Below are 25,551 nucleotides of genomic sequence, written 5' to 3'. Positions count from 1 at the left end.
GGATAGAGGCAGCACATAAGCAGACGCTCAGGAAACACCAGTCTGTCATCCTTGAGAGCCAGCGGGATGCATGGAGAGGCTGGAGTCTACCAGTTGAGGTCGGCTGCAGGAGCTTCGCAGGACAACCACTCCGGAGAGCGCTGGAGGCTGCTCGGCATCGAAGGAAGAAGTTGTTGGCAGGCAGGCAGAAGCGGCATCCTGTTGGATCCGGCTGAAGCGGAGTGAGCGGTGGCAGAGCCAAGCCGGCAGTAAGGGAGGCCAGGGCTGAGTTGAGCGGCGGATCAAGGGGGTAGTTCCAGGACGCTGGCTCTGCCGCCGAGCCGCCCCGAGGTGTAGTGGGCTAATCGACGAAACACCGGCAAGGAGGGGGGGGTTGTGCCCACTTGAGAAACCGGTGAAATTCCCACTCGGCTCGCTCCCAGTTAGGGGAGTGGTGCCTTGAATGAGGAAGGAGTAGCGATTGAAGTGACATCCGGCCAACAGAAACCAAAGGGAAGTGAGTACCTGTCAGGTGAGCCGGCAGCGATAATCCCCATTGTATTTCGGATGTATGGCATGGTTAAGGCGCTATGTAATTTACGTTAAGATGAGATATGCAGCAGCTGCAGCAACAATATAGCCTCCCCCACTAACCACGACAATTATAATCTTTATTTAGACTTGCAGGAGCAGGTATCCGATGAGCCATGAAGCTCTGATTCACAGATGTCCAGTCTGGGGGCTCGGGGTCAAAGTTACGACAACAAACGACAACAACAACAAAAACGACAACAACAAAATTATAGGAGTGCAAAAATAGAGAGAAAAGGTAAGCAAATCACTAAATATACATAAATAAATAAAAACTAAGTAAATAAGTCAGAATTTTCAACACTAAATGACAGCTAGGGCAAGGCAGTTTAGTAGTAGGTCAGGCTTTCGCGACCAATATTATCCATAATAAAGGTTGTTTTTGGGTTAGATAGCATAACTATAAATGTGTCATTAAACCCGCCACCACCCCCCGACACGGCCAATTCGTTACCAGTTGAGCAATACAGCAAAACAACAACAAGAACAGTCCCAGACTACAGCCAGACAACGACAACACAGCAGTAGTATTCCCTCAATGAAACAGCAAGTTGACATTGAACTATCGATACCACACGGGTAAGGATAAAAAGTCACAAATCACAAACTTGGCAGGAACCTCCGATTGGCGCGGTTGGATACATACGCTGCAAAAGAGGTTCAACGTACACAAAAGACAAAGATCCCCCGTATAGCCTACACAGACTGTTGGGGCAAGTGCTGTTAGCGATTACACGAAGTAACACAATTTTTGTTCCTGGGTAGTAAGTGTTATTTCCTAATTGCCTATGCCTAAAAAGTATAGAAACTGGCTATTATTCCCCACAAACTTTGCTTTTGTGACCAGGACAGTGATATTTTGAATTCTACCCATTTTCAATGAGAAAACGGGTGAATTTGTGTCTTTTCGTTCACAAAGTCAGAAAAAAAAACATGAATCTAAATTAACATATATTTATACTAAAATAATAAAAAAATTACTACAAAAGATTTAGAAGCGAGTAGTTTTTCGAGATTTACGATTATAATGTAAATCACTTTCACGAATCAGCCCCAAAATGTAGCCTCCCATCATGTTCTCGTTATACTGTCCTTGGTAGCGGCGTTAAAAGTCAAGTAAATCCTGGTGGAAGCGCTAGCCTTGCTCCTCCGAGTACACTCCCATGTTCTCCTTGAATTTATCAAGATGAGCATCAAGTATATGGACTTTGAGGGACATCCTACAGCACATTGTGCCGTAGTTCTTCACCAAAGTCTCAACCAGCTCCACACAGTTTTCGACCTTATGATTGCCCCGGAAGCTACGAACCACTGGGACAAAGTTGTTCCAAGGCACTTTCTCCTTACTAGTGAGCTTCTTGGGGAATTAATTGCACTCCAGGATCTTATTTATCTGTGGTCCGACGAAGACACCGGCTTTGACCTTTGCCTCAGACAGCTTAGGGAAGAAGTCTTGAAGGTACTTGAAGGCTGCTGACTCCTTATCTACAGCCCTGACAAATTGTTTCATAAGGCCCAATTTGATGTGCAGTGGTGGCATCAGCACCTTCCAGGGGTCCACCAGTGGCTCCCACTTGACGTTGTTCCTCCCCACAGAGAACTCGGTCCGCTGTGGCCAGTCCTGCTTGAGGTAGTGCACCTTGGTGTCCCTGCTGTCCCAAAGGCAAAGATAGCAGGGAAACTTGGTGAAACCACCTTGGAGACCCATCAGGAATGGCACCATTTTGAAGTCTACGATAACCTCCCAGCCGTACTCATACTTCAAGGCATCCAGCAAGGTCTTGATGCTGTTGTAATCCTCTTTGAGGTGCACCGAGTGAGCCAGGGGAAGAGACAGGTACTTGTTACCATGATGGAGCAGCACGGCTTTGAGGCACCTGGATGAGCTGTCAATGAAGAGGTACCGCTCGTTCTGGTTACAGGCGATACCGATTGCCTCGAACAGACTGGTCACATTGTGGCAGAAGCAGAGCCCATCTTGACGGGTGAAGAAGCTGCAAAAAGGTTGGTGACGCTTCCTCTGATCTCCGAATTGCACACTTTCATCCAACAAGTTCCACATCAAAAGCTTGGCATTGGACTTGGTGAGACCAAGATCTCTGATCAAGTCGTTGAGGTCTTTTTGGTTGGGGTAGTATAGGTTTCTCTCCTCAGCACACGAGGGGGTGAATGGGCAGCACCACGCCCGCCTGCCTGCCCGCCTTTGTCTCCCTAGTGGCGATGCTTTACACACTGCACCAGGTACTCATTTGAGGCTGAATCGACCTAAGGGAGGCCCAGGACCGGTTCAGATAATTGTTACTGGTGTCGGCCGTGAGCGGGAATCGAACTCGGCTGACCAGGTACATAACACAGCACATCGCAAACCGCTACGCCACCGCTTCCCACAGACACACGTGCACACACGTACACACACGGACACACACGGAGGCGGCAATAAGAGAGCAACGGGGGAGTGGCGACGGGGTAGGGAAGGAGAGGGACTTTCGTTGCCTAGCAACGCTCTAGAGAATATCTAGCTCAACGCACTTGAAATATACATAATTATTGTTATTGCTGTCATTGTTGTGACAGTTCATCTGCTTGTTTAATCCAGGAAAGCCTCAGCGGGATCTCAAGACCTTTTCAAGCGTTCGCAGGAGAGGGGCCTGATGGCTGCTGTGTGTCACTACCAATTGAGGACATTTGGCGGAAATTTGGGCCGCGACAGCAGCCAGTAGCATGCAGCGGCGGGCCGAACTCGTGACGATGCTGTGTCACGGGATCGTCCCCTTTGTTACGGGATTCTCCGATGCCAGGGTTAACGAGGGCGGCCCCCCGGGACTCGAAGCGCGAACCAATCCCAACGAGTGGCGAGTGTTGGGCCACCGCTGGGCCACCGCTGGGCCACCGCTGGGCCACCGCTGGGGCCACCGCTGGGGCCACCTCCCCAAACAAGAAAGCAAGCGGCAAAACTGTTACCCGTCTGGAATGCTGCTCGCTCCCATAGACGTCTAATTCCCCTCCCGTAGACGTATAATTCCCCTGGCATTCTGCTCACACAGCAGCGCTCGTGAATGTTGTGGCAATAGCGTCGGCGATTTAAAAAACAGGTGAGAAGATCCACGGGCAAGGGCCCGCGGCAGTGGGCGGGTGGCAGAGGTGGGGGGGGCAGCAGCAGTCCTTGCTCGGGTCAAAAAAAATGTCAAAGAACCAGTTATTCCTGTGACCGCTGTGACAGGTGAGGGAGCATCATTTATGAATTTCTGCTGCTGCTGCTCCCTCGTATCACGGTTTTGCAAAAAAACACCCACGCATGCAAAAAACCACACGCACGACACGTGTACGCAGCAGCACTGTTACTTCCTCGACACGCTCGGAGTGAGAGTACGCACGTCTCGAAACTAAAATTAAAACGGCGGGCTCATCGCCAAACAAGGGTCATGCGGCATCAAGGTTTAAAAGACTTTCCCATTCTAAATGTAACACGTAGTAGGCGGCTTTCGCGATCAATATTATTCACAATCAAGGTTTCTGGGTTAGTTCACGTTGAGTATAAATGCGTCATAACCCACCACCACCCGACACAGCCAGGAAAGTTTGTCACGTAAAGAAAACGCGCCAATTAGTCACTCCTGGCTGTCTCGGGTGGTGGAGGGTTACGACACATTTATACTTACACGATCTAACCCAAAAACCTGTATTGTGATTATTCTAAGTTATTCTCTGTACAAGCGGCGGTGACGTCACCGTGGAGCCTGTGCCAGGCCGGGTGCACATCTGAGGCCATCACGTGATGTGTGGAAGGCTCGTTGCTGGTAGGACGTCACGGGACAGACCCAGGTGCTGTGGGTTGATTGTCTGAGACGACCGGCAGAAGCACCAACTGTGCTCCCCACTCTCTCAACTCTGCATTTTATCCGCCCGGCGCTCCGCTTGTTCCTGTGAGCGTTGTTGCTCTGCCCTTGGCTGTTGTTGGAGGGTGACTGCCTCCAACTGCCCAGTAGCAGCGTGCTTCACGAGCCTCCTCCACAGAGGCCGACGTTGACATTGTCTTTGGCAGGTCAACTCAGCTCCACATCCTACTGTAGGATGGTGCGGAAAGCTCGCTGGCAGGAGGTTACGAGACAGACCCAGGTGCCATGGGTTGACCGACTGAGACGACCGGAAGACGCACTACACGTGCAGACGCACCACCTGGACTCCCCATTCACTGCCCATTCTTAGCAGGGGATAATAATGGACCCACATCAAGGGGGAAAAGCAGTATCACAATCAACAATCAGCCACGATCAAGCCACTGTTGGATAGAGGCCTACTCTCCAAAGCTCATGCCAGCATCCTCGACCGAGGGGCATGTAACCGTCGCAACTGCATCGAGCGGTAACGAACGAACGCAGCACCCGGGATGCCGGCTAATGTTATCGGATCCCGGAAGCTAAGCGGCGGTTCAGCCTGGACAGCGCTTGCATGGGTGAAGTCACATGCACGCCAAGTTGCCAGAGTTCACTTAAAAACTCGAAACCTGTGGTTGCTATTGTTGTTGTTGAATCGCTGCTGTCCACCAGCGCTGCTCTTCTGGACTTCGGAAGGCCCACGCGGCTTACGCTCACCACCTTCCCCAACACCTACTGACCAGTGTGGTGAAGTATGGTCAAATATAGCCCACACAGTCTCACACGGCGAAGGTAGGCCCTTAACCAGCAATAAAAGGGCTGTCAACCGCACGGCTCACTGGGTGAACGGGAGCGGGAGGAACGGAAGGCGAGAGCCGGAGGAACAAGGGGCCAGAGCTGGAGGCACTGTGGCGCCACCGTCACCGCCGTGGCGTGCCTCCCCGGGTGAGCGACAGCTACAAGTGGCGGTGACCACGACGCGTGACGCGACCAGACTCTGGGCAAACATCCGCGGAGCTCCGAGCGCCGACGTCGCCTCGCGAGGACGGGAAACGTGGCCCGCCCGTACAACAGCAGCAGCAGCAACGTCACCACGGCGCTTGTGCCAGGCTAGGTGCACTTTGGGTACACGTCAAGTGTTGAAGGCTCACTGCCGGCAAGAGGTCACGGAACAGACCCCAAGTGCCGTGGGTTATCTGACTGAGATGACTGGCGGATGCACCAACAGTGGGTTGAACACGGATAGTCGTAATACTGAAAGACAAAGTACACCACGGTCTGCACCTGCTTATGACACTTAAACACATAAGCTGGTGATGCGATATCTTATTATTCCTCGCATTTACTCAATCACAGAGTTTCTTTTACGTTATCTTCATATCCTCGAACGGGGGGAGGGGGGGGTGCACGAACACAACGTGGTGTTGCGTTGCGCGTCGAGTTGCATCAATAATGCACGCGACAGCCTCTGTTTAATTACAAACAAAGACGCAGAGTCCACACCGTGCCAGGCGGCGGCTTACAACAGACGAGCGCGTCGTTCGTAGTTGCAGCTTTGCCGACGCCACATTGTGGCTGAATGGAGTTTGAAAGAACTAACAAACAAACACTGCCTTGTTGTAAAAGACCCGACACGGAAGATCCCCTGGGGTTTGATCTTCCACGAAGCTGCTCACGGTCCACCCTAAACCGTATCCACTGCACAAACTGTGGCAGCAGCAGTGGATGCGGATGTGCAAATGGAAAATAAAAGAATCTCCAGTAGTAGTCTGCGACTGTGATGGTCCAGAACGGACCGTAACAACGTATAACGACGCAATGCCCTATCCACAAATACGACGCAGACATCACGGCGATACACTCAGCCATACAAAGGAAAGAAGGATTGACCAACTCTCACTCATGAACTGGAGACGTCACCGTGGGCCAAGCCAGTGATGCCACATCCACAACAACCACCGCCACCACCAGCACCACACCACCACCACACCTCACTACCAACGCGTCTCACCCACCGCCAGATCCTCCAAGGTTTGCCCTGACAGTTTCATTCCACCATCTGGTCTCTTACACTCACGCAGAGACCCAAACACTTGCAGAGATCCATCAACTAATACAGAAACCCACAGACTCTCAGAGACTCATAGCCTCACACAGAGACGCATAGACTCTCACAGAGACTCTTAGACTCTCACAGAGACCCTTAGACTCATGCAGAGACCCGTAGACTAACACAGAGACCCAAAAACTTCTATTATTTTTTATTTTACCAGGTAAGGCCTGCTGAGAACTTTTTCAGAAGCGACCTAGCCATAAATGATAGCTCAACTAAGTGGCCTATCGTGGGGAAATGTATAGCAGCTACAATATTCTAAACGCACGTTGATTATAAATCCAAACAACCACGGGGAGAACATGCAAACTCGAAATATAAAGCAGGCATCAGTCGCAATCAAACCCACGACCTCCTGTATACCAGGTGAGGTAGTTAACATCTCGCCACCACTTGCAGAGATCCACAGACTCGCACAGAGACCCATAGATCTTTTCCGGCAGTATCCCACCAACTGCTCTTAGGCCTTCACTTCCCATTAATCGCCGGTCTCATGGACACCACTCCAATGCATGCCTTGTTATGCATGTAACTCACTACGTGTGAATATATATAGGCACCATACGTAGTAGCACCTATACACATTAGCAAGTGCTGGCATGCCTTCAGTAAAGGTGGCTTTAGCTGTACGAATGTTATTCTTTAATTCAATTTGCTGGGCTAATTGGTTTGCCATTCCGAGCGAGCGACCGACGGGACATGTAACATTGCCACACCCCGGCGGGTCTCGGAGGAACGCGCGAGGATGGCGAATGGATTGGCAAGTCGTAGGCCGTGGATATAACAGAGGTCACGATCAACCCCCCCAGCCCAAACCGCTCCCTCCGCCCCACCTCGTGGCCTGACTTGCATTCCGGAAAACACATCACAGTGATGAATGTACGGCACTCTCGATTATCCGCGTGCGGTTTATCCGATTTGCAGATTAACCGCGCACACAGAGATTTTAAAATAAGTGAATAGCTCGTTGATGTTCCCTTGAGCCCAAATTAATAATCTAAAACAGCGATACATTGTTATTCTTGGAAATGTTCATTACAAGTCGTACCATGCTTGAACCGGACAAATATGTTGTTCCGGTTAATCTGAAATCCACGTGATCGCCTCTACAGTACAGTAGTTGCAATATCTGTACAACAGTGGGGCAGAGTTTGATTGATGTTGATTGGCATGGCTCTGCTATCATCCACTTAGTAGGCCAAGTCTTCTGACGGGAGCAGGAAAGTGTTATCACTGAGCAAGCACATTGATCGGTCGATCGTTTATTTTTGGCAGAGATTGACGAAAATGGTTATATTTTTGGATTACCCCCATTTTGAATTATGTGGTAGGAAACGCATGTTTCTTCATAACGCGGATGTGAAATAGATATAACGCAATCGAGCCAACAGAAACTGCATCTCGGCGTAGCATCATCATCGCACAATATATTGGGATGATGCTGGATACTGCTAGATGCTACCCACGGCGCCCCGGTCTTTATTCAGGCCTGCGTACACATCTCACGTGTTATAGCAGACTCACAGCCACCACCGGGCACGCGATCGAGCGAGCTGGCTGGCTTTGTGGCCAGGTTAGGGCCCTCAACGACCTGTAACGCCAGAGCTTCAATGACAACCCGTGCGTGTGTACGTACGTTGAACGTCTTTCGCACCGTGCGTAGCCAACCGTGCTAATCGCAGGTGCGGGGGAAGGACAACAAACTAAACACTAAAAGCAGTTCGAATAAAATTAGTTATCAATATAGACGAGTTAAAAGTGTGTAGCTCCATTGGCTTCCTAATATCGGAAGGAAGAGCGTTCCAGACGGCCGCAGAAGCAGCGCATCTGAAAGCGCCGCACGATGCAGTGTCCGTCTTTGTACGATGGCCCGCCAAAAGCTTCCAGCGGTAATTACAGCATCAATTGCTGTAATCTGACTTCTCACTCAGCACGGCTCCTAGTTTGCTCGAGGCTAAACTGCTAATTTCTTCTCCGTTAAGTACCAAAACAATCTCGAGTTGTGTTCACGGTTCACGGACTCCAAAAGCAAGCGCTTGACTTACCCTCCTCCCTCTCGGGCCATTTATCATCGTCCGAGACGCGCAAGGTGTTAGTCATCGGTTTACAGCGAGAGTTCCATCTCCCCCCTCGGACGCGTTCCGGTCCCTCGGGCCGTCACTCTCCAATCACCCGTGACCATTGTCCACCGTCGGCCCTTGTCGCGCGATGCGTCCGGCCCTCGCCCACTCTGAATTTATCAAGTGGCAGCGATCGCAGCCGATTGTGTTCTCCGATCCACTCCCGTTCCTCTCTCCCTCTCCTCGCTCTCTCTCCCCGCTCTCTCTCCCCGCTCTCTCTCCCCCTCTCTCTCCCCCTCTCTCTCCCCCTCTCTCTCCCCCTCTCTCTCCCCCTCTCTCTCCCCCTCTCTCTCCCCCTCTCTCTCCCCCTCTCTCTCCCCCTCTCTCTCCCCCTCTCTCTCCCCCTCTCTCTCCCCCTCTCTCTCCCCCTCTCTCCCCCCCTCTCTCTCTCTCCTCTCTCTGTCCCTCGACGTGATCCCCAAACGTGCTTCTCTCCATGCTTCCTTGCGCACTTTTCAGCCGTTCGCTCGACGATGAATTTTTTTTGGTTTCAACGATCCCCACACACATACACGTCATGGCGGGTAAACGGCCAGGCAAAGTTACTCAGGGTAGAATTAATCCAACGAACCTGAATGAATTCGCCTTAATTTGAATTCTGTAGAACAGCAAACAGGCATCTCGCCTTGCTGAATACCAACCTAACCACTTCCGTCTTTCTACAATTCCCTTTATTCTATTCTCCACTTTAGAATTACACCCTTTCTTCACAACGCGTGTTTGTTGTCTTTGTACGACGGGGGTGTTTGAATGGCCCGCGTGGGTTGGTAACCACACTGCAATAACACCGGCTGCTAGAGTTGAAACGGAGGTAAATAAAGTATAACTTACATAAAGAGGTCATTGGGAGAGAGTGGATGGGGCGCCACGGTGGTGAGATGTTAACTCCCTCACCTGGTATACAGGAGGTCGTGGGTTAGAGTGGATGGGATGCCACGGTGGCGTTCGTGAGTGCAGTGGTTACCTCAGCGATTGCTTAACAATGTTATGATGGATAACATCGGCGGTGTCATAGGTATGCGCCGTTTCTGGGTCTCCGCCAGGTCGACTCAACCTCACATCACTACCTGGTGCAGTGTGTGCGTGTCAAAACAAAAGCACTGGGGAGACAAAGGCGGCAAGGCGTGAAGCTTGCTGGCCACAAGCCCTTTCAAAGTGCCAACGCGGGTTGCCAAAGCATGCCGCCGCAGCAGCCCGTGGTTCGGCTCCACTGGGGTTTGTGATCTTTGGTCGTCACACAAAGCGGTCGGGACGGCTTTGTGTGACGCGTGGGCACAAATGAAGAGGATATTTACAAAACACATCGGAGGAGTCGATGGAGCTCTCGCTGCCCGCAGCGCACATGGCAAGGTGTTTGTTGTTAACCCGTTGACCCGCCGTCCTCCCCACACTGGGATGTCCGTGAAAAAAGCAGCTCATCGGATTCCTCCTGCCATCGAAATAAAGATCCCGATTCCGATTGTGGACACCGCTGCCGCTTTATAATCTCTTTACCCCCACATCTTGATGCTCGTGCTAAACAACCAAAATTATAACCATGCTCACAAAGGGCTAGACCTACCAACATCACTTGTACAGACGACTTTTTGTCAATGCCATTCTGGATGACGGACTCCCAACACCACGTGGAATGCGAAGGCCACATGACCATACTTCACCACGCCGGTCGGTGCGGGTCGTTGAAGGCTGGAACATAGTGCAGTGCAGTACAACGGTGCACTTTTGCCACACTGCTCTCCAATGATAGACGTAGGCCCCGCCGCAGCCTATAGAACCTAGTTTGTTTGTTACAGGAGGCGATTGGAGCTGGTCCAAGCACAGGCTCAACATGTATTGTTGTTTCCCTGCTTAGCTTGTGAGAGTCGAGGAGAACTGGTGGGCGAGTGTGTTCCGGGCGACTTTGTCGAAGGTGCGAATTACGACAACAAAAACATTAATATTGCCTTCTTGCCATATTTTTCGTCTCCACATATGACAAATCGAAGGGTATTCTTTTTACACAATCCATTGGGCGTACGGCCGAGGTCGACTCAGCCTCAAGTGAGTTTTCGGTGTGGTGGGTAAACATCACCACTGGGGAGACAAAGGCGGCCGGACGTGGTGCTGACCACCAAGCCCCTCGTGTGACATGCCGGCCTTCATAGGTGCTACTCGCTAACAGCACTTGCCCCATCAGTCTGTTCACGCTGTGCGGCGACGTGGGGGGATCGAGTTCGAGACAAAACTCTACGAACACAACTGCGTTACACCACACTGGACTAGGTAGGTGTTGGTTGTTTTTGTTGTTCGGCACGCGGATGTCCAACATTTCACTGGGAGCTTCTTCTTGATGGAAAAGAAGGCCCACAAACACCGCATACGTGGGAACAACCTGAAAAACTCGCGTGTAAGAAGTGAGTCTCGACTAGACATCTGTTGAAGAAGAGCTTTATAGCTCATCGGATTCCTCCGGTATGACTAAAGATTCTGAATCTAACACTTCAAACGCAATGTTAGCAGCATGCCAGGTTTGGTTTGAGGAAGAAATGCAAGTTTTTCTGTTTACATTTCTGTTCAGGCCACATTCTAAGCTGAAGAGGCAAGTGAACGTGTGTGTGTTTGTGTTTTCTATCACGGGGGGATCGGTAGTGTCGTGGTTAGTGCTGCGCTACGAACCCGGCGACCCGAGTTCAATTCCCGCTCACGGCCACCAACACCGGTGACCATTATCTGAACCGGTCCTGGGCCTCCCCGAGGTCCACTCAGCCTCAAATGAGGACCTGGTCGCGGTGTGTGTAAACATCGCCACTCGGGAAACAAAGGCGGCCGGGCGTAGTGCTGGCCACCCACCACCCCCTTGTGTGGCCTTGGTAGGTGCTCACGAACAGCACCCCAACAGTCTGTTAGGGCCATACGGGGGATCTTTCTCGTTTCTATCGCGGTCGTTGGGCACCGGCCCTGATGCTCAATACGCCACGCGGCCAGCAACAAAACGTGGGCTCATCAATTCGGGACAAATTCCGGATTAGAAAAAACGACGGAAAAACATCATCGAAGACGGTTATAATGTTAGCATTGTTAATTCTCTGCGTGCCGAGTGCACACACACAGACAGACACACGCCACGTGGATTTTTAATACAGTTCCACGTCCAATGCTCTCTTTAAGATCACAGCCGTGCGTCACACTACACCGAGCCCGTAGGCTTGCTCGCGCGCACGCACGCACACGCAACGAATGTTCACTCATGACAGGATATGCGTAGTATGCAGCCTCCCAAATGCATCAATCTCCTGCCACTGCTACTCTACTAGCCTGGTTAGTGTTCCCGTGAACTCCACTTACTCATTCCTCCACGCATGTTGAGACCTCACACTGCAAGTCACAACAACACTCACCCACTCATTCACCACACTGGCGGTCACAACAACTCACTCACCCACTCAATCTCCCACCCAGCCGCTCACTCGCACACTCATTCAACACACTGGTGGTCACAACTCACTCACCCACTCACTCTCCCACACAACAACTCACTCACCAACTCACTCTCCCACGCAGCCGCTCACTCACACACTCACCCACTCATTCACCACACTGGCGGTCACAGCAACACACTCACCACACACTCACTCACCCACCCAGCCGCTCACTCACCCACCCACTCCCTCACCACACTGCAGCTCACCTCACTTCCCCATCTCCCGTTTCTCCCTTCTCACCGCTCCACCCGTGGCACTCCCTCCCTCCCATCGTCTCCAACATTCACAATCCCCAGTCGTAAATCGCCTCGCTCATTTCAGGAAAACCTATCTATTACGACTGTACAATGCACACAACTTTGCGTGCACGCACACAGACACCGCATCGTAATTGTTGACACGCCGGTATTAAGTGTGTCACTATAACCATGGCTCGCTTAACCTTTACTGTAGCATTGCACTACCCTTGGTTCTCATCGATACAAAAATGTAGAATGTTAACAACTACGTGGGTGTGATGAAACAAAGTAGTTGTGTGACTTACGTGCTCCATGATTAATTTGTGTTTTCGATGATTACCTTCTTAAAATAACCTGGCCATGCCTCGCGACCCACTCAGAAAGGGCATCTCGCAAGCACCGTCAGCGGCGTGCGTGCATCCCAGGGTACAACTCCTTGGTTTCATCACACTTATGCAGTTATATATTCTTGGTTCTTTCGGTAAAGTCACGTAGAAGGGAAATAATACAATTATAAAAATATTAAACAATAAAAATGATCACGACGTTTCGACTGCAACACAAGCAATCGTCATCAGGTGTGAAATCCACAGCAAGAAAATTTTGTATTGTTATATATTATTATTTTATTATTTCCCTAAAGCTTTCAGTCACGAAAGCTTTAAATCAAAACCTATGCAGTTACTAACATTACACATTTTATTATCGATTGAGAACCAAATGGGTGCAAGGCTGCAGTGAAGGTTTAGAGAACCGTGGTAGCAGCAGTTCGGACATCTCTCGCCACCGATGTGTCAGTGCGCTAACCACTGCGCCACGACTCCCCCCCTTTCATAACACCCATCACCAAATGTGCCAAGAGCAAGCGAGAGATGTTCAACCTCAGGTAGCAGTTTAACACGTAGGCTTTCGCGAACAACATCATCCATAATATAGTTGTGTTGGGTTACAATCCGAGTACTCGATTTGCTCTCCAACACGTCAGTGTGCTGAACTAGTAACGAATGGCCACGTTCTGTTCACGTTCTGTTTACGTGAATAAAATCTGACTAATTGGCTGTGTCGGGTGGTGGTGGGTTTAACGACACATTTATATCTACTATCTAACCTCAAAACAACTACACTGACGTAGCAACACCTTTATGTTGAAACCCAAACTAATAAATCACATCATTCAGGGATATTGGCCACGCAGATAAATCGGAAGAGCCTTCAGCTGTGCCACTTGTAGGTGGTATCGACTCGTGATACATCTTCTGGGCTCATGGACTCGAGCAGCTGCAGTCGCAATAATTTTGAACACGAAAATCACCATGAATTGTGTATAAATACTGTACACACAGACGTCTGAATAAAGAGTACACGGCGCAAAGACAGAGAGAGAGAGAACCCTGCTGCGCAAGTGCGTACGGCACTGTGTAAGAAGAGCAGCAGGTGAGTGGTGGTGGTGAGTAGTGGGCAGTGTCAGGGCAGTGTCAGGGCAGCACGTGAGTGGTGGTGAGTGGTGGTGAGTAGTGGGCAGTCAGGGCAGCAGGTGAGTTGTGGTGGTGAGGAGTGGGCAGTGTGTAAGGGCAGCGTGTGAGTAGTGAGTGGTGGTGAGTGGGCAGTGTGTCAGGGCAGCACGTGAGTGGTGGTGGTTAGGAGTGGGCAGTGTGTCAGGGCAGTAGGTGAGTGGTGGTGAGTAGTGGTGAGTGTGTCAGGGCAGCGTGTGAGTTGTGGTGGTGAGTGGTGGGCAGTGTGTAAGGGCAGCGTGTGAGTAGTGAGTGGTGAGTAGTGGTGAGTGTGTCAGGACAGCAGGTGAGTGGTGGTGAGTAGTGGGCAGTGTGTCAGGACAGCGTGTGAGTAGTGAGTGGTGAGTAGTGGTGAGTGTGTCAGGGCAGCATGCGAGCGGGCAGCACCTTCCTGGATGAGGCGCTTGTACAGCCCCTGGCTGCTGCCCAGCTTGTCCCGCTCCGTCTCCAGCTCGTGGACGTAGCCGCGCGCCTTCTCCTCCTCCTGGCTCCGACTGCTGCTGCTGCTGCCCTCCATGGCTGCGGACAGTTCCTCTCTCTCTCTCTCTCCGAGGCTGGAGGTGCGGGGGCTGCCCCTCTCCTTCTCTCAGGGGCAGCACGGGGCGCAGGAGGGCAGCGGTGCTTCTCCCTACTCCAGCTGCTGCTGCAGCTCCTTGCTTCTCCCCCTGCTGCTTCTCCCTGGTTCTCGGTGGTGGTATCCCTTTATAAAACCAAAATAAAACAACAAGGGCAGCGATAACAACACCACAGCCTGCCGATTGCGATCGCTGCTGCTGCTGCTGAAGCTGACTGCTGCTGCCTCTAGCAGCTCCCGCTCGGTATCACTCCGCGACTACCCCCCACCCCTCCCCCTCCGCCGGGCCGCGTCACCGCCGACTTGGGCTCACGCCGCGAGAAGAGAGAGAAAATAAACCACCCCCGCCCCCTTGCGGCGCGATTCCCCCACCACCAAGAAAAAAACGTCACGAATTTGAATTTTTGAAATGAAAACAAATATAACGAAAGACGGACAACGCGAGATTAGGGGCCATCCATTTAGTACGCACGCATGGAGGGGGGAGGGGGGTTTCACCCAAATGCGTTCATAAAAAAAAATAGATTAAATCACGACGTTTCGGGCGCAACACAAGCGTCCTTCTTCAGGTGGGGACAACTTAGCGAAAGCACGACCGCTTAAGTGTGTCTCAGAGGTGTCTGTGACGAGTCATTATATAGTCCCGGGGGGGGGGGGGGGTCAAACTGAAATGTGCGTTACTAATTTACCCGGCAGCATCACAAAAGGCGGCTTATCTACTTCCACCATCTGCATTACAAAGCCTCAGTTGAACTCCAATCGTTGCTCGGGGTTACAACTCCCCCCCACACTCACCATGCCCCCCCCCCCGCGACTATATAATGACTCGTCACAGTCACCTCTGAGACGCACTTAAGCGGGGTGCTTTCGCTACGTTGTCCCCACCTGAAGAAGGACGCATGTGTTGCGCCCGAAACGTCGTGATTTTATTTATTTTATTTTAAAAAAGTTTTTACCTACGTGACTTTACCGAAAAAACCAAAGAGTATGAATCCTTTCAGTCACGAAAACTTCAAATCTAGAACCAAATGCTACGCTTGCGTATGGGGGGGGGGGTCACGTTTTGACGGATTTTTGCGTTCCTATTAAACTAGGATGGCCCCCAACTCGCCTCGCTAACTATGGAGCCGCTGACACTCACCGACTCACTCACTCACTCACCTACTCACCCCTCACTCACTCACCACTCACTCACTCACTCACCCCTCACTCACTCACCCCTCACTCACTCACTCACCTACTCACCCCTCACTCACCTACTCACCCCTCACTCACTCACCTACTCACCCCTCACTTACTCACCTACTCACCACTCACTCACCTACTCACCACTCACTCACCTACTCACTCACCCACCTACTCACCCCTCACTCACTCACCCACCTACTCACCCGTCACTCACTCACCTACTCACCCCTCACTCACTCACCTACTCACCCCTCACCAGCTTGAACGCAGCGCGTGCCGAGGTGAATGTGAAACTTCAAATCTAGAACCCCTTAGTCGTTGGCGGGGCCAACGACTAAGGGGGCGGGGCTAGAGTTAGAGGGCAAGGCCAGTGCCGAGGGGCGGGGCTAGAGTTAGAGGGCGGGGCTATGGCTCGCCAGGGGCGGAGTCACAATCAAGGCCCTTTGTAACGCTAATTAATACTGGTAGGAACGAAGTGGACCAGACCACCAATAGATTAATGTGTCCGTCCGTCCGTCCATCCGTCTGTCCGTCTGTCCGACAAGATGGCCGCCCGCTCCCCCTGCGATCTGTGAACTAAACAAGATGGCCGTCGCTTCCGGCGCCTCACGGCGAAACTTTAAATTTCGCTTCAAATTTACTTTACTGAAACGCAGCACGTTTTTTTTACACAGAGACAAGATACATTTATATTAACACAGACACGAGATACATTTAATCGCCTTATTTGCGAGGCCTACTGCAGAAAAGGCATCGCGAGGCCTACTGCAGAGAAGGCTTCGCGAGGCCTACTGCAGGAAGGCTTCGCGAGGCCTACTGCAGAGAAGGCTTCGCGAGGCCTAGTGCAGAAGGCTTCGCTAGGTCTACTGCAGAGAAGGCATTGCGAGGCCTACTGCAGAAAAGGCATCGCGAGGCCTACTGCAGAGAAGGCTTCGCGAGGCCTACTGCAGGGAAGGCTTCGCGAGGCCTACTGCAGAGAAGGCTTCGCGAGGCCTAGTGCAGAGAAGGCTTCGCGAGGCCTAGTGCGGCAGGCTTCGCGAGGCCTACTGCAGAGAAGGTATCGCGACGCCTACTGCAGAGAAGGCTTCGCGAGGCCTACTGCAGAGAAGGCTTCGCGAGGCCTAGTGCAGAAGGCTTCGCGAGGCCTACTGCAGGAGGCTTCGCGAGGCCTAGTGCGGCAGGCTTCGCGAGGCCTAGTGCGGCAGGCTTCGCAAGGCCTAGTGCGGGAGGCTTCGCGAGGCCTAGTGCAGAAGGTGGTGGTGGGGGGTGGCGCCTCACGGCGAAACTTTAAATTTCGCTTCAAATTTACTTTACTGAAACGCAGCACGTTTTTTAAACACAGAGACAAGATACATTTATATTAACACAGACACGAGATACATTTAATCGCCTTATTTGCGAGGCCTACTGCAGAAAAGGCATCGCGAGGCCTACTGCAGAGAAGGCTTCGCGAGGCCTACTGCAGGGAAGGCTTCGCGAGGCCTACTGCAGAGAAGGCTTCGCGAGGCCTAGTGCAGAAGGCTTCGCTAGGTCTACTGCAGAGAAGGCTTTGCGAGGCCTACTGCAGAAAAGGCATCACGAGGCCTACTGCAGAGAAGGCTTCGCGAGGCCTACTGCAGGAAGGCTTCGCGAGGCCTACTGCAGAGAAGGCTTCGCGAGGCCTAGTGCAGAAGGCTTCGCTAGGTCTACTGCAGAGAAGGCTTTGCGAGGCCTACTGCAGAAAAGGCATCGCGAGGCCTACTGCAGAGAAGGCTTCGCGAGGCCTACTGCAGGGAAGGCTTCGCGAGGCCTACTGCAGAGAAGGCTTCGCGAGGCCTAGTGCAGAGAAGGCTTCGCGAGGCCTAGTGCGGCAGGCTTCGCGAGGCCTACTGCAGAGAAGGTATCGCGACGCCTACTGCAGAGAAGGCTTCGCGAGGCCTACTGCAGAGAAGGCTTCGCGAGGCCTAGTGCAGAAGGCTTCGCGAGGCCTACTGCAGGAGGCTTCGCGAGGCCTAGTGCGGCAGGCTTCGCGAGGCCTAGTGCGGCAGGCTTCGCGAGGCCTAGTGCGGGAGGCTTCGCGAGGCCTAGTGCAGAAGGTGGTGGTGGGGGGTGGCGCCTCACGGCCAAACTTTAAATTTCGCTTCAAATTTACTTTACTGAAACGCAGCACGTTTTTTAAACACAGAGACAAGATACATTTATCAATCTTAATTTGGAGCTTTCGTGACTGCAGGAATTATTCTTTGGTTCTTTCGGTTAAGTCACGTCTAAAAATAAAATAATAAATTAAAATAATAGCGACGTTTCGATTGCAACACAAGCAATCATCATCAGGCATAAAAGAAATAGCATTAAAAATCTAACAAGAAAACTATAGACAGACATAAGCAGACAGACATCACAAGGACACACAGAGAGAGGACACATATCGGCACAGAGAGAGGGGTCGTTTCTGTGACGGTCCCTTAAATATAGAGAGGGGGGGGGCGGGGACGGAGAGAGGGAGGGGGCAGAGAAAATTAGCATATCAATGAGTGTACGGCAACGTGTTGCTGCTGCGCAAGTAAGATGACGACGTGGCACGGCACACAAGCTTGAAATTAGGAGAAAGGCACACTAAAATTAAATAACCTCGCAAAATATCGAAATGTGATGTAATACAACACAGAGGGTCGGTCAACACACAATTAACGCATAGCCTGGTTGATTACGTATTTCAAAGATTGCTAAGTTAGAATTTAAGTGTGAACATTCCAAAAGAGAGGACACAGGCAGAGAGAACAAATAGCCAGAGAGAGAAAAAAGATAAGCTTAAAACTTCCCCGTAGAAGTGGTTCAATCTTAATTTGGAGCTTTCGTGACTGCAGGAATTATTCTTTGGTTCTTTCGGTTAAGTCACGTCTAAAAATAAAATAATAAATTAAAATAATAGTATTATTTTATTTTTAGACGTGACTTAACCGAAAGAACCAAAGAATAATTCCTGCAGTCACGAAAGCTCCAAATTAAGATTGAACCACTTCTACGGGGAAGTTTTAAGCTTATCTTTTTTCTCTCTCTTGCTATTTGTTCTCTCTGCCTGTGTCCTCTCTTTTGGAATGTTCACACTTAAATTCTAACTTAGCAATCTTTGAAATACGTAATCAACCAGGCTATGCGTTAATTGTGTGTTGACCGACTCTCTGTGTTGTATTACATCACATTTCGATATTTTGCGAGGTTATTTAATTTTAGTGTGCCTTTCTCCTAATTTCAAGCTTGTGTGCCGTGCCACGTCGTCATCTTACTTGCACAGCAGCAACACGTTGCCGTACACTCATTGATATGCTAATTTTCTCTGCCCCCTCCCTCTCTCCGTCCCCGCCCCCCCTCTCTATATTTAAGGGACCGTCACAGAAACGACCCCTCTCTCTGTGCCGATATGTGTCCTCTCTCTGTGTGTCCTTGTGATGTCTGTCTGCTTATGTCTGTCTATAGTTTTCTAGTTAGATTTTTATTGCTATTTCTTTTATGCCTGATGATGATTGCTTGTGTTGCAATCGAAACATCGCTATTATTTTAATTAATTATTTTATTTTTAGACGTGACTTAACCGAAAGAACCAAAGAATAAGATACATTTATATTAACACAGACACGAGATACATTTAATCGCCTTATTTGCGAGGCCTACTGCAGAAAAGGCATCGCGAGGCCTACTGCAGAGAAGGCTTCGCGAGGCCTACTGCAGGGAAGGCTTCGCGAGGCCTACTGCAGAGAAGGCTTCGCGAGGCCTAGTGCAGAAGGCTTCGCTAGGTCTACTGCAGAGAAGGCTTTGCGAGGCCTACTGCAGAAAAGGCATCGCGAGGCCTACTGCAGAGAAGGCTTCGCGAGGCCTACTGCAGGGAAGGCTTCGCAAGGCCTACTGCAGAGAAGGCTTCGCGAGGCCTAGTGCAGAGAAGGCTTCGCGAGGCCTAGTGCAGAAGGCTTCACGAGGCCTAGTGCAGAAGGCTTCGCGAGGCCTAGTGCAACAGGCTTCGCGAGGCCTAGTGCGGCAGGCTTCGCGAGGCCTACTGCAGAGAAGGTATCGCGAGGCCTACTGCAGAGAAGGCTTCGCGAGACCTAGTGCAGAAGGTGGTGGTGGGGGGTGGTGGGGTGGTGGCGGTGGGGTTGGGTGGTGGTGGGGGTTGGTGGGGGGGTGGTGAGGGCTGGTGGGAGGGGTGGTGTTGAGGGTGGTGTTGGGGGGTGTTGGGGGGGGGCTGTCAACTGCGCGTCACCAAGTCGTCGGCTCCCGCGAAAATCGCTGCGTTTTGTCGTCACGGCGTCGTCGATTTGATGGCGTCGCTGAGATAAAAGCGCCTCCTCGCTGAAGTCGGTCGCCGTGAAGTCTGCAAACGACCACTTCGCCCCCAAGTAGTTGAAGACGGGGGACAGTCGACACAGCGGCGTCCACCCACGATCACCACGATCACCACACGCCGCCCTCACCACTTAAGCAGGGCGCGTTGCTAATGGGCGGGGTAGAGGCGGGGACTCGGAGCCTCTGGCGCGCATCGCTCCTCCCGGAAGGGGAGCACCCCACGGGCCAATCAGCACGGTGCTCAGAGCTATTGATGGGCACCGGGATACAATCGCAATTATCTCACCAGATATTTATTGGAACTATTCCCAGGACTCAACAAATTGATCGTTTGGAAATGAAAGACTACGAGTCTTTAAATCTCACAGCGTTTCTTGTCAAAACAAACACTTTTAATTAACGTTACACTAGAATACAGTAATTTTTTCTTTAACTCCTCTATACCCGGACGATATCCCTGTACCGGTACTAAGTATTATTCCTACCAGCCCACCCCGCAGGGTCCTGTTTGTAATTAGCGTATTTGTGTACGTGAAGGCCGGTACGGCACACGAAGGGGGTGGGGGGGGGGGGGGCACGCCCGGCCGTCTTTGTCTCCCGAGTGGCGACGTTTACACACCGCACCACGCACAGGAATCCTTTGCCAACCGCGAATTTACCGATTGCGGGTTTTGAGTATATACGGATTTCTGTATCCATACAATAGGGTTTTTTGGGTTAGACCGCGTAAATATAAATGTGTCGTAAAACCCGCCACCACCCGACAAAGCCAATTAGTAAAGTTTCTGACGTAAACAAAACGTGCAAATTAGTTACTTGTTCAGCACGCCTATGTGTTGGATGGTATACCCACTACAGCATCTACAATTGTAGATGTTTTGTTTTTCGTCACAAACTTTATGAATTCTCTGTGTCGGGTGGTGTGGCAGGTTTAACGACGCATTTATATTTAGGCGATCCAACCCAAAACAAAACCTCTTATGGAAAACATTGGTCGCGAAATCCTGCTATGTGTTAAACGCTGATTAAATCCGTGGGATTGTTTAAGGATTTGTGGGATTTTCTATTTTCCACAATAGAGGTTTTTGAGTTATTTGTTTCCCAATGACACCAACTGCCCTGCTGTCAATCAACATCAATAATGTGACGTAACAAGTGATATAACTGGTAACCAACGTCAACATCAACCACGATTTGACATGTCACCAACTCGTGATGCTGCTGCTGCTATTGGCAGCGGTGCACAAGCAGTTCAAAACAACAACAACAAACTCAACCAACACGTTCCGTGGCAATTACACCGTGTATCCCTAACAGGAGGGAACATATAATTGGCGACGTTTCGGACAAAGGCCCTTCTTCATAGCGCACACAGAGAGAGGCCAAAGAAGATGGGTGGATAGAAGTTAGCGACTGGTATTTACCCGTTGGAGCCTGACGATAATTAAATGGCACGAATATAAATATTTCTAGTTTTATAGTGATGCAATTGGCATATGAATGGGTACATGTCATTGTTCTCGTCTTGCGGCAACGGTTGCGCCCACAGGCTCGGGGCACATCGTGGAGGGTATTTGTAAAAGACGCGTGTCACTCCGCTCCTGGATGAGGGCCTCGCCTCGCCGTGCGGGTTCGCAGGGGTTCCTGCCAGACTGGTTGTAAGAGCCGAACGCCAGACTACATTCGAAGCTTTCGTAACTGCAGGAATTACTCTTTGGTTCTTTCGGTAAATTCACGGAGAAATAAATTAAATAATAATAGAATACGACGCTTCGATTGTGACACAAGCAACCATCATCAGGTACAAATGAATGATAAAACAAACATAGTAAACTTGGAAATATAATGCAATACAACACAGAGAGTCGGCCAACACAACAGTCAACACCCCACCTGGTTGATTAAGTTCTTCCAAAGATTGCTAAATTTGAGAGAGAGACAAAACATAGACACGGAGACACACACAGACACACAAGCAGAGAGAGACTCACACAGAGACAAACAGAGAGAAACACGCACAGAGACACAGAGACACACAGAGAAAGACACACAACATAGACACACAGACAGACACACAAGCAGAGAGAGACTCACACAGAGACACACAGAGAGAGACACACAGAGACACACACAGACACACAGAGAAAAACACACAACATAGACACACAGACAGACACACAAGCAGAGAGAGACTCACAGAGACACACAGAGAGAGACACACACAGACACACAGAGAGACACACAGAGAAAGACACACAACATAGACACACAGACAGACACACAAGCAGAGAGAGTATCTCACACAGAGACATACAGAGAGAGACACACACAGAGACACACAACATAGACACACAGACAGACACATACGCAGAGAGAGACTCACACAGAGACACACAGAGACACACACATAGGCACACAGCCTAACGCCAGGTGTGCCATTAAGTGTGTCAAAGAGCACAGACGACCATCACGCGAACTCCGATCATCCTCGCAGCAGCAGCGGCTTTTGGCTAAGCCATCGAACAAAGATGATGGTCACCACATCGCACAGCGCTTTCAGATGCGGCGCTTCTGCGGACGTCTGGAACGCCCTTCCTTCTGATATCACAAAGCCACTGGGAGCGATGCCCTTTTACATCACCATCTCGATTAGCACGGCTGGCTACGTACGGTGCGAAAGAAGTTCGACGTATGTACGTGTGCAACGCTCCCTATCATCTTTGTGGTCGCCATTATTTTCAATTACCCATGCGAGTGTTTTTGTTATATTTGTTCTGATTGCTGTTTACCTCATTGCTGTAGCATATCATTAGACCTCCTTTGCCAGTACCAAAATATAATAAGGGGTTTCCCCTTTTTTTCTGGCAACAAAACTGAAACCTTTTTACAAGTAATTCTAGATTTGAAGCTTTCGTGACTGCAAGGATTCATATTCTTAGGTTTTTTCGGTAAAGTTACGTAGGTAAAAAATTAAAATTAATAAAAGTAAAATAAAAATAAAATAAAAATCACGACGTAATCATGTGTGCTGTACCATACTTTAATTTTCTTCTGTTTGTGCCTTCATCATTTTGGTGAGCCAGGTCACTCTCTTGCAAACTAGACTCTTGTCCTGGTCTCTTGTATGTACGTTGAACTTTTTCGCACCGTACGCCGCCAACCGTGCTAATCGGAGCTGCCGGAGTTCTCGCCCGCGTAAACAAAATTCGCTTCACTTGCACTCTTGCTCATGAGACAATCCCTGTTTAAAAAAAAATATAACCTTCAAATGAATGGTGGCGGTGGCGACTTGGGGAGTGGGCGTTCATCCAGCAGTGGAGTGACCATGGCTTAGGATTATGAACCATCAAAACCACAACGGCCACCACCACCCTCATTGAATAAACAATCACAGAGACCCGCTGTGGGTCCCTGCAGATAAGAAGGCGATTTTACGAGACCATGAGCAGCAGCCGATTGGCTTTCCAGCCCAAATCCGACGCAGCAGCAACAACAGCAGCAATCGTTTAATTGAGAAACATCTGAACCGGTTTCGACCTCCTCATTATTTTTGCGCTCCAAACAACAATAAGCACGTGCGGTGTATGAAAGCACGGCGACAGCGACCTCTAGTGGGTGCGCTAGGACGTGACTGCCACGCGTTGAAACTGGCCTGCCAGGACACATCACAAACTCGACCTGTGTCTTTGAGAACCGATTGGCTGTAAAATAAACCGAAATCGTGAAGCTGTAAACGTTGGTAGGGAGAGGTGGGCGAACCCACATTTTACCCCACAGCCCGCGACCTGCTGGCCGATACACTTGTCGGACAGAGGTGGGGAGGCATTTATTTAACTTTAAATCATCGTTTCGACTTTCAGCTGCCGCGCCTGGAGGTAAGAATTCAGCAAGCCAATCAGAGTCTGCAATCGTCCTGGAGGAATCCGAAAAGCTACTAAGCTCTTCCCCCCCCCCCCCCCCCCACAGATGTCCACCAACAACAACAATAAAGGGGGGAGAGGAACTCGCCCGAGAGGATGTCGAACCGAGGAGATGGACCGATGGAAATCAGTTCACATCGCTGTCAACCCATCACGGGTTGCCCCGTATTCTTCTTGTACAGGGAAATTGAGTTTTCAGGTCCATACGGCGTAGAGCCGTTTCAATACGGGCACAAAAATGTCTATGTGTTTGTGTTTCTCCCTCGTGATGGGACTTTGTAGAATGAATGTTGAGATTTATAAGGGACACGGGGTGACCAATAAGGTCTGAATTGATCTGTAATACGGTAGGGCACTGATAAGAGTTTGACAACTATCAGTTCAGGTGATTGGTGGATCGTTTTACATTCCACACACCGTTCCGATTGGTCGGCTATATTTATCAGTGAGGTACACTCGAATAATTATCATCTCCCTAATTTGTAGTGTTTTGAGAGCCGGTGTGTGTAAGTTGGGAGACTCTATCTGACGAGCCAATTCCTGACAAAACTCAGAATCCCCATGTACCGAGTGGTAACTCGGCTTTCGCGCCCAATATTATTCACGATTAAAGTTCTTTGGATTAGATCGCAGAACACATTCCTGCGGAGGGAGTTGGTAGGAACGTTGGGTTGTTCGGTCAATGGCCAGGGTCAACGGCGGCGTGGTGTATTCCGCAAATATGGCCGACTGTGAGGGCGGGCACAAGCCGGCGTGACAGGTTAAACGTTGAGTTATATCAGGGCACCACGGGGTGACCAGCCCCTCCCCACCCAGCCCCACCCTCCCCTCCCCACCCAGCCCCTTCCCACCCTCTCCACCCAGCCCCACCTCTCCCATTTTTGGATGCACGACGGACGGACGGACACAATAATCCCCTGTGTGCTGGTGGAACCAGGTGCTTCCTACCAGTAAAATATTCACGTGTCGTTAACCCACCCACCACCCGACGCCACCAATGAGTCGGGGTTTTGTCGCGTGAACAAAACGTGCAAGACGTGTCTGTGAGTACTTCAGCCGGCATCGTGGGGTGATGGCGAGCAGCAGTTTGGCATCCCCAATGGGCAATTCTGGCAAGCCGCCTGATGAAGCTGGCTGTAATCACCAGCGAAACGTCGTACTCCAATTGTCAATGTTGGGGCTTTAATCTCGCCATAGACTCCCCCCCCCTTTTATGAATAAGGGGCCGTCCATAAATGACGTCACGCGATTTTGGACGATTTTTGACCCCCCCCCCACTTCGTCACACGGCATCACAAAAGTCAGACCCCCCCTCCCTCAAATATGACGTCACAAAGCTCTGTCCCCCCCCCCCCCCCCAAATATACAACATGCTTCAAATCGCTTTAGACTATTGTCATTGTAGTGCGTATTTAATGTGGCGCTGCACTCTGATGTTGTAGGAGAAAACATTTATTAAAAAGTCTATTTAATTAAGTAGAACGTGTTGTCTATATTCATTTAAAGTTGCGCATTTTAATGTGACGTCACATTTCTCAAACACCCCCCCCCCATCGTCACAAATGTCTGACCCCCCCCCCCAGGTGCGTGACGTCATTTATGGACGGCCCCTAAGAATCCCCACACCCGACGAGTCAACTCCCTCCAGCAGTGGATCGAGCAC

General features: G+C 50.6%; 1 protein-coding gene across 4 annotated transcripts in view; it reads right to left on the bottom strand.

Moving 5' to 3' along the window:
- The window catches only part of LOC144940599 (KH domain-containing, RNA-binding, signal transduction-associated protein 2-like), a 60,239-nt gene extending 45,550 nt beyond the window's left edge, over positions 1-14,689 (bottom strand). For all 4 annotated transcript variants that reach the window (XM_078866827.1, XM_078866828.1, XM_078866829.1 and 1 more), the window contains exon 1: positions 14,277-14,689. In XM_078866827.1, coding sequence (XP_078722953.1) covers positions 14,277-14,406 — 130 coding nt within the window. In that variant the 5' untranslated portion in view covers positions 14,407-14,689. The remainder of the gene's footprint in view (positions 1-14,276) is intronic.
- Positions 14,690-25,551: the final 10,862 nt, after the last annotated feature.

Source organism: Lampetra fluviatilis, chromosome 23, assembly GCF_964198595.1.
Source record: "Lampetra fluviatilis chromosome 23, kcLamFluv1.1, whole genome shotgun sequence".
Taxonomy (NCBI): domain Eukaryota; kingdom Metazoa; phylum Chordata; class Hyperoartia; order Petromyzontiformes; family Petromyzontidae; genus Lampetra; species Lampetra fluviatilis.
Note: the sequence above shows the minus strand (reverse complement) of the source record. Positions and strands in the feature narration are given on the sequence as shown.